The 16,992-nt window shown below is 32.7% G+C and overlaps 1 protein-coding gene and 1 long non-coding RNA gene across 2 annotated transcripts; one reads left to right on the top strand and one right to left on the bottom strand.

Moving 5' to 3' along the window:
- Positions 1-756: 756 nt before the first annotated feature.
- LOC129922166 (uncharacterized) lies at positions 757-6,991 on the top strand. Its single transcript, XR_008774143.1, has 3 exons — positions 757-936; positions 2,778-2,934; positions 5,341-6,991. It is a non-coding gene; the product is annotated as an uncharacterized LOC129922166 (long non-coding RNA).
- LOC106056166 (translation initiation factor eIF-2B subunit alpha-like) lies at positions 2,148-15,615 on the bottom strand. The gene is made up of 9 exons (XM_013212774.2): positions 15,378-15,615; positions 9,014-9,115; positions 7,941-8,080; positions 7,328-7,435; positions 7,003-7,115; positions 5,102-5,170; positions 4,632-4,707; positions 3,088-3,213; positions 2,148-2,467 (listed from the first exon to the last, which is right to left on the bottom strand). The coding sequence occupies exons 1-9, from the start codon at positions 15,409-15,411 to the stop codon at positions 2,312-2,314; spliced, it is 924 nt and encodes a 307-aa protein (XP_013068228.2). The 5' UTR covers positions 15,412-15,615; the 3' UTR covers positions 2,148-2,311.
- Positions 15,616-16,992: the final 1,377 nt, after the last annotated feature.

The raw sequence follows: 16,992 nt of genomic DNA, 5'->3' as shown, positions 1-16,992 counted from the left end.
GGAAAGAGAGAGAGAGAGAGCCTAAGAGAGAAATGGAGAGACTAAGAGAGAAATGGAAAGAGAGAGAGAGAGAAAGGCTGAGAGAAATGGACAGAGAGACTAAAAGAGAAATGGAAAGAGAGAGGGGCTAAGAGACAAATGAGAGAGAGACTAAGAGACAAATGGAAAGAGAGAGAGAGAGACATAGAGAAGGAGGAAGGAGAAGAGAGACAGAACGAGAGAGAGAAAGGTTATATAGAACATTTTTAGAGTCCCTCGTATATTTTTTTTTTACAAATGTAAGAAGTAATAAACGCCATATTTATTCTCTGTGGACTATTTAAAACATTATCATCTATAAGATCTGCTTATCTGCTACTATCATACTGCTATATATTGTTTGTAGTTGCTGAATGTTATAGGCTAAAAGCTTTGTATCTAGGATTTATCAAATAAAAACTGGTGTAGACCTATAGGCCTTCTAAACAACCTAAGTGTTGCTAAATTATAGGAGCATCAATGCATTCTGCGAAACGACTAAGAAAAACAGATGGCAAGGTTTTAATTCCAGACAAATAATAATTCAAATTGTCGACTGCACTTGTAGAGAACGAAACGAAACTAAATCGAAAGCTCTCGCAGCCATACAATGTGACAGGAAGCCATTCAATGTTCCTAGCAGGCGGCGCGGCTTAAAGCAGACGATTGATATTACATTTCAAAGTGTTGACATGTTCTTTCCTGTCTTTTTTTTTTTTAAACTTAAACATTTTCTAGATTGTCGTTTGTGTGGAATGTTGACTATAGATCTATGTGGTTAATTGTTATATGTTTTTTTTTTTACATTGACTCTTAGTTCATCTGCTGATTCGCCAAAAGACTGGCCTATGTATTGATTTATTTTGTACTGCGCATCGTTCCGTCAAAACAGCCCAAATCATAAGTAATTACGATGAAGTAAGTCCTACTTTATGTGACCATCACATATGTTTGTGGTTACCTGTTGTATATGTGTAGGCTATCTGGGGCCTATGTGGTTACCATTGTGCTTGTGTAGTTATAATTGCGACAGTTAATCTCTTAGCAAGATCAATATAAAAAAAAAGTTACATTTCAACTAGCTAAAACTTTTGTTAAAGGTCTCTAAATTCTGCACCAATCCACAATGCTTAACGCGGTCTATGCATCTGCTGTTTTTCTTAAACCTTATGTCTTTTATTTCTTGTTTGGTAAGTTTGGATAAAACTGTGAGTGATCGTAATCTCCCTTGAAAATATCAGTTTAGTGGTTTTGAAAACAAAAATATTTTCCCCATTCCCTCTATTAAGTTTTAAAATTCCTGCTTCTAGGAACATAAGTGTTTCTTTAATCTATGCAGATCATATTTATACCTTTTCATTTATCCCCCTGGCTTCAGCTTAAATTGTGTTACAGATCCTGTTGGGAAGGCTGTTACTATTGTAAGATCTGATGTAACCTATGTATTCTATTTATCAAAACTAAATTCACTGATGTGGTTAAAAATTACAATCATTTTTTTTTATGTGGCATTATGGTTTTTGTGAATGGGATGATGCAAACACAAGCTGTCATCAAAAAGAAATAAATATGGAATACTTTTGTCACCATTGTAGCTCATGTGAATTTTCAAAACACTGAAAATAGTTTAGGTGGTCACGGTGGTGTGGATGAGGGGTAAAAGCACTTGGCTTTTGTGTTCAAATTCTAATGAGTACCTGACATTAGTAAGGGAAAAGTAAAGGGTCATTGTGCTGGCCTCATGAACTGTGGGCCACAGAAACAGATGACCTTTACATCATCTTCCTTATAGACAACATGGTCTGAAAGGGTAACTTTACAAAATAGTTACTTTTCCCCAACAAATGTCAGGTACCCATTAGAGCTGGGTGGACTCAGAGGCGCCCGAAGATCCAGAAATTAAAAATCCCAGTCTTCACCAGGATTCAAACCCTGGTTCGGAAGTGAAGTGCTTTACCGCTCAGCCACCACGCTTCCTTTTTTTGGTGTAATTGATTTTTTTTAAAAAGCCCATTCGTTATCAAACTTTGAAATGACTAATATTTTTATCAAATCATGTTTTATATTATGGAATATATTTGACTGTTCATAATCTTTCATTTTAATAAATCAAATAACTCAAGAATCGATTCTGTTCACACTTATCTATTGCATATCATGATAAAACATTTTCCTCAAGCACAACATCAGAGTCCCTAACTGAACCAGACAATGCCAACATTACAGCGCCTTGAGCCTACATTTTGTTTGTTAAAAGCGCTTTATAAATAAAATTATTATTATTATTATTATTTTAACAATACATGTTGATGAGTTCATCACTGACAGCTGATGAGGTCAACACACCAAGATCTGTAAACAACAAGTCAATGTACTCTGGAGGTGTGTAGTCAACAATAGGATGTTCTTTACTTAAATCTTTGGAAGATTTTAACTTTGATGCACGATACTGAAAAATAAATAATGCATTTTTTTTAAAGAAAATCAAGTCAAAAGTGAATATGAAAATTAGATTATATTGGAGTCTTGTCTTTTTAAACTTATGAACTTATCATTGTAAATAATTATTTTATTTATTATTTGTGACTCAAAGTCTGAAAATATGAACAGATTTTTTTTTTATTACGAGTATTTTCTTTCTAACAACTAACAAATAAACTGCTTTTTAATTTTTGGAAACAGGTTTAAGAAATGTAGTTTCAACAAATCTAAAAGATTTATTTAAGAATTTATTTGATAAATCAATTTTTCTCTTTTAGATTCAACAACAGCTTACACCATTGGATTATTCAACATGCAAACAGCTTTTTACAAGCCATTAGTTAACTTTGGCTGAGATAATGATGTTCTAATAATTCAATAAAGGAAATATTCATTCAATTTGAGGCTAAAGATAAAGATACATAAACAGGGCTGGTAGGTGCAATTATATGCATCATCATTTTTAATGTCAATGTTACAGCTGGATGGTCATGTGCAGGTTGCATACCATTCTCATTTATGACAGACCCAGAAAGAGATGAAGAGCCATCCTAAAGTCACTACTACTTAAAATAATAAAAAGCTTACCTTAAATCTGTCTGGGACATCCATCTGGTTTAGAGGATATTCACGAACAAACTTGAAGCTCTCTGTTACCACATAAAAAGGCTTGTTCATTTGTTTTGCACAAATGGCAATAGGGTATGTGCCAATCTGCCAATAACAATCAAATTTGAAAAATAAGTTTTAAACTGCCAATTAAAATACAAGAAACGAAAAGCATGCAAACTAAGTCTTATATTAATGGCAAGAACATATTGCTTTCAAGCTGAAGCAAACAACTTCACAAAAGAGAGTTAGATAAGATTGGGATGTCTAGACATGCACACATAAACCTCTGCCTTTAACACATAGTTCAGCTTTCATACTTGGGTGGAAACTGCTACACAACAAAACATTGCAACTTTGTCTCATTTAGAATTGTGCACAAGAAAGTATGCATCATCCTGTGTACTAATATGGTGAGATAATACTTTAAAATTAGTAGCAAGAGAGTTTATTTCTTTCACAGCAGCTCAACTATCAATTACTAGAAAACATCAAATAAACCCACAAAGATAAAAAAACAAACTAAAACAAATAAAAACTACTTATTGTATTCATGGTAAACAAGTCCAAAGACTAAAAACTCAAAATATCTGGGTGTAATAATAAATGAAAAGTTACCATGAAATACCCATTTGATGAAATTATTTTTAAAAATCATGCCAAATATTAGGTTTTATTTAAAGAATTTTTTTTACAAATCAAACAAGAACATAAAATTAAAATACTATTTAACTTTAGTTAGGCCAATATTAGAATATACATCCTCTGTTTGGGATCCCTCTACTCAAGAAAACAAGAAATTAGAACAAATACAAAATAGAGCAGTGAGATTTATAACAAATGAACATTCAAATTGATTAGAGTAACACCATTAGTTAAATCACTAAACTTAGAGACACTTTAGGACAAAAGAATAAAAAGTAAAGGTGCTATGACATAAAACATTGAACCATAATTTACAAATAGAAAAACAAAACCTAATGAAACACTCAGAAAGACACAAAGATCGAGGCATATGCTAGAAAGAAACTCATTCAAGTGAAACCTTCTTCCCTAGTGCCATTAGAGAATAAAATGGGTTGTCTGAATTAGCCAGGAAAACCAACGACTTAACAGAATTTAATTCATTGATTAACCTGCATGAGTAGATTGAGACATGAAATGCGTAGGACATAATTATCTTCTTTTTTGAAGTAACATCTGTAATATATAAGATAAGAAAAGATAAGATAATCTCCATTAAATTAGTTTGGTTGATGATGAGGGTGTTGCCTCAGTCTAAGAGCTCAAAGAAAGTGCTTGCAACTATGTTACAAATTGTATGAAGTACTGGTAACTTAAAAAGCAGCACACAGAGTTTTAGTAATAGTGCACTATACTTTCACCTACCTTTAGTTTCCTTAGCTTTAAACAAACGTTTGGCTCTACCCAAACAATATTTATCATCAATTGATAAGCTTCAATACATTATGAACCATAGCTAATCAAAATGTATTTCTAAAAAGGAATGTAAAAACAATTACTTTATTGATGATGCCCCCACTCTCCATGACTCCTTCTGCTCCAACCATAACCAGTTGTACTTTCTCCATTATATACCTGAACATTGGAATCAGTCAAATTGTATTCATTAAATAAATCAACACATTTCTTTGAATGGGTGTTTTTGTGAAGGCAGAGAGTGCAAAGTTCACTGATTTCATTTAATCAAATATGAAAGAACTTATGTGCTGTTTCTGTACAGAGCAATGACTATAATCATATAATTAATAATGACTATAATCATTATTATTAATGAAAATTGTACATTACAACTGGGCAAAAAACTTAACAAAATGTATGCAATATTTTGTTTCAAAATGTTTCTAGGTGTACTTTTAATATTGGAAAATCCTTCAAATGCTTAAATAGGGAAATTTAGCAATGACTGCTAGCTAACATGTTAAAGAGAATGTGGGTGGGAAAAAAGTGTAATAAATCAATTAATACTTACCCAATACCAAAATCCAGTATGACTACTGTAGGGATTCCAAGTTTTGTCAGCTCCTTCTCCATTTGATATCTTGGAAACAAAAACAAAATAGGAAAAAGATTTTACTGGTGTTACTTTAAGTTAACCTTTATCTATTGTATAAAGGAGAAAATCTAGAATCTTATGCTGTTTCTATTTTTTGCTTATTAACACAAAATGTTTGTTTGTAAAATTTTTAAATGTTTTGGATGTTCCTTCAGAGTTGAAGATAATCTACTTCCTAGTCCAAACCTCCCACAAGATGACAAGGGATTGCAGAAGGAAGGGTATGAACCTGGGACCATCAAGACGACCAATCAACAGTCCAGCGCACATGACTAGGCAGCCATCCTAAACTGACATATCTTTTACTTATTAAAGAATATTTTAAAATCTTTATATTTGATAGAGTTGAGTGAACCCAATTAAAAATTTAACCGTAATGCATATATTTCTGTCCAAAATGGTTATAAAACTTTACACTGGAATTGTGTGAATTTCACATTGTGAGCTAGCTTATTCTTTGTTTCTCCACAAATCTAATACAAATTGGTAAGGAATAAAGCACAGAAACAAAATCTTTAAAATTAGACTTTCAATAAATGAACTCAGCAAGTACTGTTGTATCTCTGAATTGCAATATTCAATCAGATGGTGGCTGCCTGGTTGTGTGGTATGTACTTTGAATTGTTGTCACAATAGGCTAAAGTTCATTACCCAGCCTACAAAATTCACCTGCCAAACTGTATGAGATCTGAGCTACGACATAATGATCTTCATTTTATAAGGAATATATGAAAGTTGGAAAATAAAAGAAAAAACATGTAATAGTTTCAATAAAACTAGTCCTGCCAAATAAACAAAACCACACAAAAAACATACAAATTTATGTTCATCTTCCTATATACATTTTTTTTTAATTGCTTGTTCGTGATAGTTTAGGTTGCATCATGAACTTATTTTAGCCCCCTACGTAATCAAATTACTAGAATGAAGAGTTTCAAGCTGTAAATATCCAGCCCTTTCCATGGCTTGATCAAGAAAGTGGTAGTGGGAGAATACTCTGGTTCAAAGCTCAATGGAGTTAGAAGGCCATAAAATACAATAATACAATTAGAATTCAGACAAAAAATACAGAATATTAAGGTAGTTTGTATATGTTAAAATGAAATAAAACTTTTAAATTTTGTTTTGTTTGCCTGACATTTGTTGGGGAAAGTATAGGGAGTCGGTCGTTGTGCTGGCCATCCTCATTAACTGTCAGCCATAGAAACAGATGATCTTTACATCATCTGTCCTATAAATTGCAAGGTCTGAGAGGGGAACTTTACATTTATTTATTTTTTTTACTTTGTTGTTTTATGAATTTCTAATATTCCTTTGGAAAGGAAGATTACCCCAAACTTCCTGCAGGACAGCAGGGGATAGACGTAGGCAGGGCTTGAACTCTGGACCACTGTGACAACAGTCCAAAGTGCAAACCATACAACAAGGCATCTATCCAGATATTAATAGATAATAACAGGATATTGATCTTTTATTTTTGGTTGAAGATAGCAATTACCTTAAAATGATAAGCAGTTATTTTTTATAAATACATTTTTTTTTCTTAGATTCTTTAAATTTAGAAATTAAGATAGAAAAAAAGATATTGAAATTATTATACATATTTGTTGAAAGTCTTTATATGAGAAACGAGTCCTTGTAATCACAACAAATTTCCGTAAGGATCAATAAAGGAGTCTTAGTCTTAGTATTTTTTTGGGGGGGGATCATTTAAAAAAAAAATTATTAAAAATTTATATAATTATAATAATAATTTAAAAATTACTTAATTAACTAATAATAATAATAAATTATTATTATCAAAAAAAATTGTGTACCCGCTTTTATCAGGGCTTGATTCTGTGACATAGACAGTGAACCTTTTCTTCTGATTAGCTGCAGTCTTCATGACCTCCAATACCACCCGAGAATGACCATGAGTTAAAATTGTCTGTAGAATTAAAGCATTGTAAAATAGCTTCTAGAATACTTTCTGAAGTTAAATATTTTATACAAGATCTAGCCATTAACAATTTGTAAAGTTAGAAGTATTAGTTAAACAGTTTAGAAATATTTTTTTCAACTAACAGAAGCTAAAAATATGATCTAAAAAGACTATGATAAATCACAATATTCTAATTGTACAGGACATCATCAACTTACTGCCCCATCATCAATAAAACCAGCAGCTAACTTGGCTATAGACTCCCTTGCTTTGATCATCTTGTCCATAAAACTTTGACCTCTTTGCAACATGATTTTTTGAAAGTTCTGACACAATGTGACAAAAATATGATCTTAGAGCTGTACACACACACATAACATTAGTTTATTTTTTTGAGTGTTAACAAACAAAATTAAAAAGAACTAATTAATAAATATATAATTCATAAATGCATTTCCTTGATTTATATATCACTCACTAAAACAAAAACAAATTAAGGAAATTTTAGTTTAGATAAAAAGTATTTTAACTGAAAATGTATTTATGTATGATCTTGTGGTCAAGTCTTAAATTTATTGAAATAAAAATTGAGTAATAAACCAAAATTTAACCCAGTAGCTTTTTTTTTTAGCTTCTTAAATGCTTTATAGTGCTATAAATCTAAGCTTCCAGAAGTTTGAAAAAAAATAATTTTCTAGACTGCTACATTTTTATTTTTTTCATTCACGAAATTTAAATTTCAGTTTTTTTACTTGCTACGTGTAACCTGAGTGATACAAAAATGGTTATATAGTAAGTTACAAATGAAATAGTTTAAGATATTTGACTTACTGTATCTAGAGTGTTTGCAAGTGTGATATAGCGTAAGAACTGGTCACAGCCAGAATGAATGGAGGTATAACTGTAGTCTGTTGTCAGCATAACCTCTTCAGCCTTGTGGATTGTGTCCCTCAGTTCAGACATTGTTCCAGCTGAAGAAATCACAAATTTAAATTTTATACACAAAAACTTCATTTCATTTTAGCTTATAACAAGTGAGCATTAATGTAGTAGAGACAATAATTTTTTAAAAGTAGTTCTTGCAATAATAACAACTTAAGTGTTACTGCTAATACATCCCTCTTACATACAGGGAGAGACATAAAGATCTCTCACATTTGTAGTGTGCACTGTATGGAGCTGTAGTGGCAGTAGAGAGGTGGGAGAGGTTTCATTCAGTAGGCTCGGCTCTGCTATTTTCAATTATTAGATAATTCTAAATAATTTCTTTCTTTTTTTTGTTAAAGCATAGTATGAAAACAACGAACCATCATCATGGCTTTGTTAAAGCATAGTATGAAAACAACCAACCATCATCATGGCTTTGTTAAAGCATAGTATGAAAACAACCAACCATCATCAGGGCTTTGTTAAAGCATAGCATGAAAACAACCAACCATCATCATGGCTTTGTTAAAGCATAGTATGAAAACAACCAACCATCATCATGGCTTTGGTAAAGCATAGTATGAAAACAACCAACCATCATCATGGCTTTGTTAAAGCATAGTATGAAAACAACCTAACTGTAATAGTTTACGTTTACAGACTAATTTTACTAGTAATGCATTGCGCTCATAAGAAATGCATCTGTACCAGACCAAAAACCATTTTTTAATCAATTAAAACAAAACTGTTTTTTATGTACTTTTCAGAAATATACGTCATTTACATTTCCTAGATGGTTTGGAGATATTTAAGCCCCACCCTGTACTTATCATTAATTATAGCTGTAAATGGATGTTTTAATACCATTCCAAAACTACCTGCTAGAGCATTAAGTTCAGACACTTTTGTTTTCATTGAAAAGAAAAGTTAAATGAACAACAACACCAGAAAAAAGTTGATTTCTGTTAGCCTTTTACCATTGCTTTTTTTCATGAGGTTAACTAAAGTGGTGACAGCTGCAACAGCTGGAGACATATCAGGGTTTTCATCCATTAGCTTGTTAAAATTTGTTAAAATTTCTGAAAATATAAAAATGTAAACAAATATTAGTTCATGTTTTGTATAAATAAAAAAGTCATTATATTGTAATAACTCATGCGATGTTGCTTATGGTGCACACCAGCACACTGTTCAACACTGGTAATAGACAAGATATTGATATGAGTTGAGTTGAGTTTTGAGTTGTTGGCACATGAGCAAGATAGAAAACTGATACCGCCTAAGTGAATGGAGAAACAGAGCTTGGTTTGATCTGCCTAGACGAGATCATCACCAGTGGACAGGCCTGCAGTTGGGGTTGTGTGGGTTGTCTAGTCAGGAATTGTCTGGGAAACTGGGGAAGGTCGTTCCTGAGAATGGAAGACATTCCTGTTGGTTTGTGTACGCAACTGCTCTTTGAGACAACCTGATGACAGAGAGCAGCAATGGACTGACCATGAGTCAGTCGCGAGATAGTAAACCCTGTAGGAATGTGAAGACATAGCTGACACCAAAGAACCCTGTAGGCAAGAGTTGGAAGACTGGGTAATCAAGACAGACATTTATGTTATGTCATCATCAACTCCCATCTTTTATCCCATCTACATTATTCATCTTTTACCTTGCTCCCTTGTTGAGTTGCCTCACTTAGATGTGTTACAGTTTTTACTCAAGTGCAAAAGTAAAATGTAACCATGGGGCTAATGATGTAAATGTTATCCATTTTTATAACAGATGGTTAACAGTAGTGTCAAGAGGCCTGCACAACAATCTACTAATTTTATTTTTTAACTTTACCCTACTAATGTCAAGTACCCATTAGAGTTGGATGGACTCAGCCACCACACCTTTGAAGTTTTCAGTATTTATATACATGTATAAATAATTTTTTTAATCCTCTATTTTATTACCTCAAAGGCATGAATTTTTCATAACTATGAAAGTTAGGAGACTAAAACTAATAACCAAATTTTGTTTATTATAAGTTAAGTAAGCATTTCTAATACCACAATCCTAGACGTTATGACATTACTATGCATACTAAGATTCTGACACACTTCTGCAACAGAAAATTAGTGCTACATGTAGCATCATTATGCTACAGTCAAACTAATAAAACTTTTTTCTCCAATGTCTTTGGCAAACTTACAATAAAGCAATGTGAAACAGTATTCTCATCTTTAAAAAAAAACAACTGTGTATTTACTACGAATGTTGTAAAAAAAATACATAAAAATTCAAGAGCCTTGTTGTATGTCTTAAAGTAAATGAACCAATGACTATTAATTCATACTAACACTAAAAAGTTAGTCAAGATAGTCTGTAGTTATGGATCCTAGTTTTTTTTTAAATTTATGACTCCATTTTATCTTTTTTTTTTTTAAAGTGATCCAGCACAGTGTGTGGTAGTAATAATCTAATAGTAAAATATTTAAGGGTAAGTGACAAGCAAGGGAAGGCTCGAAATTAACAACACAGTCAGCGTGTATCACCTTTCTTCAGAGTAACAGCTGAATTAGAAGATAGTGTACACTGATTTTATGTTAATGCATGCATTCTTATACTGTATTACAGTACTGTGTTTTTTGAGAATTGGACTTCAGAATGTTGATTGTTATATGACAAAAGAAAGTGAGAAAAAGGCCATCAACTCCCCCCCCCCCCCCCACATGTCAAAGGGCTAGTGACATTCACTAATTATTATAAAATAAGTTGCTGATTCAAAAATATAATGAAGAATACTTTTAAAATACAATTATATACAACATTAAATGTATTAAAGGATGTGCAGCCATACAAGAAGAAAAAAAAGAGTTCATATATAGTGCTTGTAACAGTGCATCAATAACCACTCTGGCTGTGATGCAGCTTATTATTATTTTCTTTTTAAAGTGGCTTTTTCTTTTGATTAAATGTTGGTAATAATAATAATTATTCTAATAATGACAATTAGCTAAATATGATGGGAAGTGTGGTCGAGAGGCCAAGTGCGCTTCAACTTGGCTTGGCTTGGCTACCTAGAAGGGGGCTCGAGGTTCGACACCCGACTCAGGCAGAGTTGTGTTTACTGAGCACCTAAAGGCAGCACGGAAAACCAACTCCTAGATACCCCCCCCCCCCCCCCCACTGGTCCACAAATGAGATTGGACCAAAGCGCTCTGAGCATGCTATAAGCATGAAAGTAGCGCTATATAAAAGCTATAAATATATAAATAAATAGTTATAACAATAATGGCATTAAAATAAGAAATAAAACAAAAGGAAAATAATAAGAATAAAAAAGGGAAGTAACTCAAATTTTACAGATCTGGGTGTTTCCTAATATTTTTTTTCATATAAATGATCTAAATATAGAAATCATATTTTAAAACTTATTAACATAGATGTACAATTTATAAATTTATATAAAACATATTAAACTGATGTTTATTAACTTAAATAAGCCCAAAATTAGAGCAGTTTCATTTGTAGTAGCTATTTTAGGTATTGAAAGTCCCAAAGGGAGACAATCGGACAAAGTAGGAAGAACTATTAAAATTAGTTATAAATAGATAGTTTTCAATTTAAGATTTTTAAAAATTCTATGCCTTTTTTTTTTAGATTAATGTCTAATTTAAACATCTTATCTAGAAATTAGGTCATTTCCTATTGCTTTCAGATAAACTTTTCATGGAAAAAAAAAATCTTTTTATTATTTAAATCTTAATAACCATTTTTATAACAATTTTATAATATTCTACACAGCTCAGACCCACAATTTTTTTAATTACTTACTTACTTAGACTTAGAACTTTTTTTGGAAATCCCTACATTTGGGAGTAATATAAATGCAAATGAAAATTGGCCCTGAGACCAAAACAAAAAGCCACAGAGAAATTGTCTCTGAACAGAAACTCCCACTAGCAGACAGGATTTCCACCTTGATGATGAGAAAGTAGTTTTCCAAATCTCAAGGGAGTAAATCAAAAATTGTCATAAAAAGGGAGACACCAAAAGAAACAATATAAATGTTTAAATGCCTATCTTCGCATAAGTGTGTACACACATAGATGTGTATGCACGTTTGATAGAAGTTAATATAAAGAACTGGGATAATGTAGCAAAGCACAAGGGAAACAACCATAAGCAATGTGGACAAAGTGTAAAAAAATGTGACTAGGATGTTTAAAATGTTTTAATATCATTTAATAAAGTTTCTACTTTCACTCTTTGATTGTTTCTATTAATTACCTATTGTTGACATTCTCACCACATATATTTTAAGAACCTTAAATTTCAAAAATATTCATTATATGCTATTGGAAAAAAATAACGCCATATACAAAGCAATTTAAAACGTTAAAATATTATGACAACCTAAATGTAACTATTTGCATTGCCATGTTTTGCAATCATTTTACATTAAAATGTAACTATTTAATTTGTACGCTTACTAATAAAACATGCATCTTTTTGTTAACAAAAAAGCCCAATAAAGAGGCCAATAGCCCAAAAAAGAGGCAATGCCCAAAAAAGAGGCAAAGAAAAGAGGCAAAAGCCCAAGGATTCCTAGGATGTAAACAGCTCGACAACTGAAGTCAAAAGCTAAAAAGCTGAGGTATCCTAAAAAAAAAAAAAAATAAATAAAAAAAAAAAATGAATATGTAAATGTATGGATAATAGAAGACATTCACTACGAAAAAAAACAACAGTACCACGGCTACGCTCTAAACACGCCTTTCTCTTCTAAATAATACAGTCTACGTAGATCTACCCATACAATCCGCATCTAGCATCCTGCGACTTGGAAATTTGAGACACATTCAACAACGAAGTCACCTTGATGAGTCTCCCACCTCTAGTGCACCCAACAAACGAACTTGCAAGTGCTTACAATCCAATATAAGTTATATTTAACGCAAATAACATATCGCCACCTCACATTGCATATGTCAAATTAATAAGCTTCAGTTGGAATTTTTAAAAAACAATTTCTTAAATTGTTTCATTATATGTACATTTTTGTAACTCTAACAGTCTAACAGACCCCAGAGAGTTCCTGATGACATAGGATGGAGGTCCTTTGTCTTGAGTTCATAACAAAAAAATGTTTCAAAAAAAAAAATTAAAAAAAAAAAGTATTGAGTTTTAATAACTCATAAGCCCTTTTAAAAAAAATAATTATTTTGTTTTGGAATACTTGATTGGAGGAAAATTTTCAAGATTTTTGTAAATTGACTTGGTCATCATTTTCTGGACCTTTGCTGCAACCTACTCCACGATCATGCTGGAAATCCTGGAATGTGTTTTTGAAACTATTTCCTTTATAAAAATCTGTTTTTATAAAATATTCTTTGTATTATTATTATTAATATAAAATAATATGTTATGTGTTTTCTTTTAAATAAAATTTTATTTAAATGTAAAAAAAAAAAAAAAGGCCCAAAAAAGAGGCATGAGCCCAAAAAAAGAGGTGTAAGAAATGCCTAAAAAAATAGGCAAGAAAAAAGAGACATAGGGCCCAAGGATTCCTATAATGAAAAAGCTAAAAATGAATAAAACAACAAAAAACAAAAAGGGAATAATATTAACATAAAAATACTCATTATTGCATTAGGGGGATGGTATTACCTGTACCAAAAAAGGGGGGAGGGGGCAAAAGCTCAACAAATAATATAATGTTATAATTTACCACATTAGTCTAATTGATTCTCATGGATTATAAATTAAAGGCCACAGTGTTGCCAAATACAGTGAGTGTTTTTTTTTAAACAATTTTACATGGGCACAACTGAACAGGTAAAAACATTTATATATGTCAGTTATTACAATAAAAAAAAAGTTCCCCTTTTAGACCTTGCGATTTATAGGGCTGGTGATGCTAAGGTATCTGTTTCTGTGGCCAATGGTTAACAAGCCTTAAAAAAATTCCCAAATTCAAAAACCCAGTCTTCACTGAGATTCGAACCCAGGATCCCAGGTTTGGAAGCCAAGCTCTTAACCACTCAGCTCCCTATTTTTACACTACCACTTCCATTTAAATTACCAATAACTTTAGTCATGCTACCTGCCACACTACCGTATCAAAAACAACTGTGACATATTGTCAATGTTTTGTTGTGTATGTTTTGGATACTCTTTCAGAATTGAAGATTATTACAACCTAGCCCAAAACCCCCACAGGACTACAGGAGATGGTGTCAAGGAGGTTTCAAACACAGGACAAAAGCACATACCACGCAATCAGGAAGACATCCAAATAACTAAGTCTGGCAAAAAACCTGCGCAAAGACTGGTTCAAGTTTTGTTTAGCCTTAAGGGGGGGGGGAACTGTCATGGTCTATTCCAGATCTTTAAGAAAATTAACTAATTTAATTGCAACTTCCTCTTCTGTCCATTTTGTAATGGTCATAAATTTTAAGTGAGCTTGGTTAGTTGATATTTTTAGTTGATATCAGTGTTTAATTCAAAGAGGAAATCGTGTTCTTTACTATTTTTAATTTTTTACCTGAGATAATTTAGACCTAAAATACAGTAATCGGTCACAAATTTGAGTGAATCAAGGAAATCACTGTGATATCAGTGCAAGACAATTAGCATAGCATTATAGTTTTGATACTAATATAAATAGTAAGTAAGTAAGTAAAAAGTAAATATCATTTATCTGTGTTAATAATAATTTGCAATGGTACAGCTTTGTGGATATATAATATAGATCTATATGGCTAGGGGTGAACCACAATAAGAATATTGCATATAAAAGTATTAGAACTAGTAATATTTACTATTACTACTATTAGTAAGGTTGTAAACTGGGTTAAGCTCCCATTGTCTATAAAATGGCAGCATTTAAAAAAGCCTCTGACAACTAAGTCCAGAATCTGGCCTGTTTGTGTGGCTAAACCCGGCAAAACTGCTCTTACTAATACTAACAGGCAAAGGGGTGAAGGAGGATACCTGGGACTGAGAGCTTCAGGCAGATGAAGCACATAAGCCTAGTAAGGCGATTCATCTAGGAGAGGGTTACTCTGACTTCAAACCGCCGCTGCCTTGCAGTAATAAGGCTTCAATAGATAACCTCTAGCCTCAAAGAAAAATCAGGAGTGAAGTTCCTTACTCGACCTTAGGCTCTGGGAGTATCAACTATGACATTTCCTCTGGCAGCTTTTGCAACTGAGTTTGTGCCAACCCAAATGTAAACTTAAAACTAGACTAGTCAGTCACTACGACACTAGTCAACTACTGAACTACTTACTGAACTTTTCTAGTCTTTAACTTTGGTTTAGTTTAGTCATTTAGTGGCACTTTACTCTTTAGTCTTACCAGTTTCTACAACTCCATCTCTATGACTTGGCATTTTAATATGTCGTTCACACGTTGAAATTCTTTCAATCCAACTGGGCTACAGCGCTAAAAAAATTATTTAGATTTATTATGCAGGTCGCATATGTTGATCTAGAACTCTAGATAGATCAGATCTATTCTCTATTAAATATAATTAAAGTATTATGGTAAGAGATTGCATTTGTTTTCAGACATGATCTTTTTTAAACGTTCTTGACAAAGAGCTCTTCTAGAGAGACCAAACTTAGTTTACAGAAAAGAACTACTTTAGATTACATGCCTATATATTTGTTTTCCTCACCGAAGTCTCGCAGAATTTAAAAAAAATAATAATAACAGATCCTTTCTAACCAGGCCACCAGTGAACTATACTTCAACAACATCATTGAGGATTTGTTCAAAAACCACAGTTGGAGTGAGACAAGGTTCTCTAATTTCACCAATACTTTTCTATATCTTCCTTTAAAAGATTTTGGAGGACGCTAAGCTTTGACGGCTGAAAAAAACAAAACAAAACTTGCGCTTTGTTGACGCCATAGATGGTCTGGCAGCGACAGAGAACAGTTAGTTGACTTGTAGTAATGTGCATAGATAGTATTTTTTTTTAGATAGTAATGCAAATATAGGCCTAAATACAAAAACAAAAAAAAAACATCAATCACGTAAACACATATTATAAACTATAAACAGGGGTTTACATGTGCACATAAGTGTCAAAAGTTTCAAATACTACTCCGAGCTATCGTCTCAAATGAAGGAACCTGAATGACTGCTAGTCTTCGTGTGAAGTTCTGGTAATTTAAGTTTGAAAATGTATGGGGGGGGGGGGTTAAATGCCCATTCAGAAATGAGTGTTTATTGCGTCCTAACCGGCCTAACCGAAAAGAATGGCGCCATTGCAGTCTCGTCAATATCTAACACATCGTGGGTGAGAATGTGTGCGAGGGGCTGGGTATTGCCATTAGAGAAGTCCATATGTCAACTGGTGTTTGACTTCACTTGTCTTGAAGAGAGTGAGGACTTTGGGGTACGCATGTCTAAATCAAATATATTTTAAAAAATTGTGCTGTAGGTTAGCTCCATTTTGAAGAGCCTTTCTAAAAGAAAAACGTTTCGTCGTAGTAAAGAAAATGTCTATTGGTCAAGAGCAATATAGCCTATAGACTACAAAAATCTAATTAGCGAAACGCATTTATTGCGTTCATCGACCCTAAAAATACGCCTTATATAGTTTTGCTGATCTGAGTCTGATTAGTCATAAATATTGTAATAACTTAAGTGAGGCAACTCAACGAGGTACATATATCTTTATTTACACGACATCACAAGTTCATAAAACATCATCTTTCTTAGGCACGGTCTTTTCACTTCGGCTCTCAACTTGGGCGGAAACCGTTCTCCTCTCTTCCTAATGTTGACATCCTTTTTAGTTTAGTTTATCACAGTGCGCACCTTCTTTCTGCACTATCTTGGATGGTGGTGCGCATGGCAAAGTCATAACATTGCCCTCGTCTTAGCACTTTTCGAACCGAAAATAAACACTGCAGCTGAGGTTTGACAGTTCAGGTGGAGGTCGATCAGTGGGAGCCACAAG

Source organism: Biomphalaria glabrata, chromosome 12 (assembly GCF_947242115.1).
Source record: "Biomphalaria glabrata chromosome 12, xgBioGlab47.1, whole genome shotgun sequence".
Classification (NCBI taxonomy): domain Eukaryota; kingdom Metazoa; phylum Mollusca; class Gastropoda; family Planorbidae; genus Biomphalaria; species Biomphalaria glabrata.
This window is presented reverse-complemented; position numbering and strand designations above follow the sequence as displayed.

Bases quoted from the DNA above. Each gene is read 5' to 3' on its own strand.
- LOC106056166 (XM_013212774.2), bottom strand. From the start codon at position 15,411: ATGCCAAGTCATAGAGATGGAGTTGTAGAAACTG. The intron at 9,116-15,377 runs GTAAGACTAAAG...TTATATTTTCAG, and splicing joins AGATGGAGTTGTAGAAACTG to AAATTTTAACAAATTTTAAC. The intron at 4,708-5,101 runs GTAAGTATTAAT...TCCAATGTTCAG, and splicing joins ATACTGGATTTTGGTATTGG to GTATATAATGGAGAAAGTAC.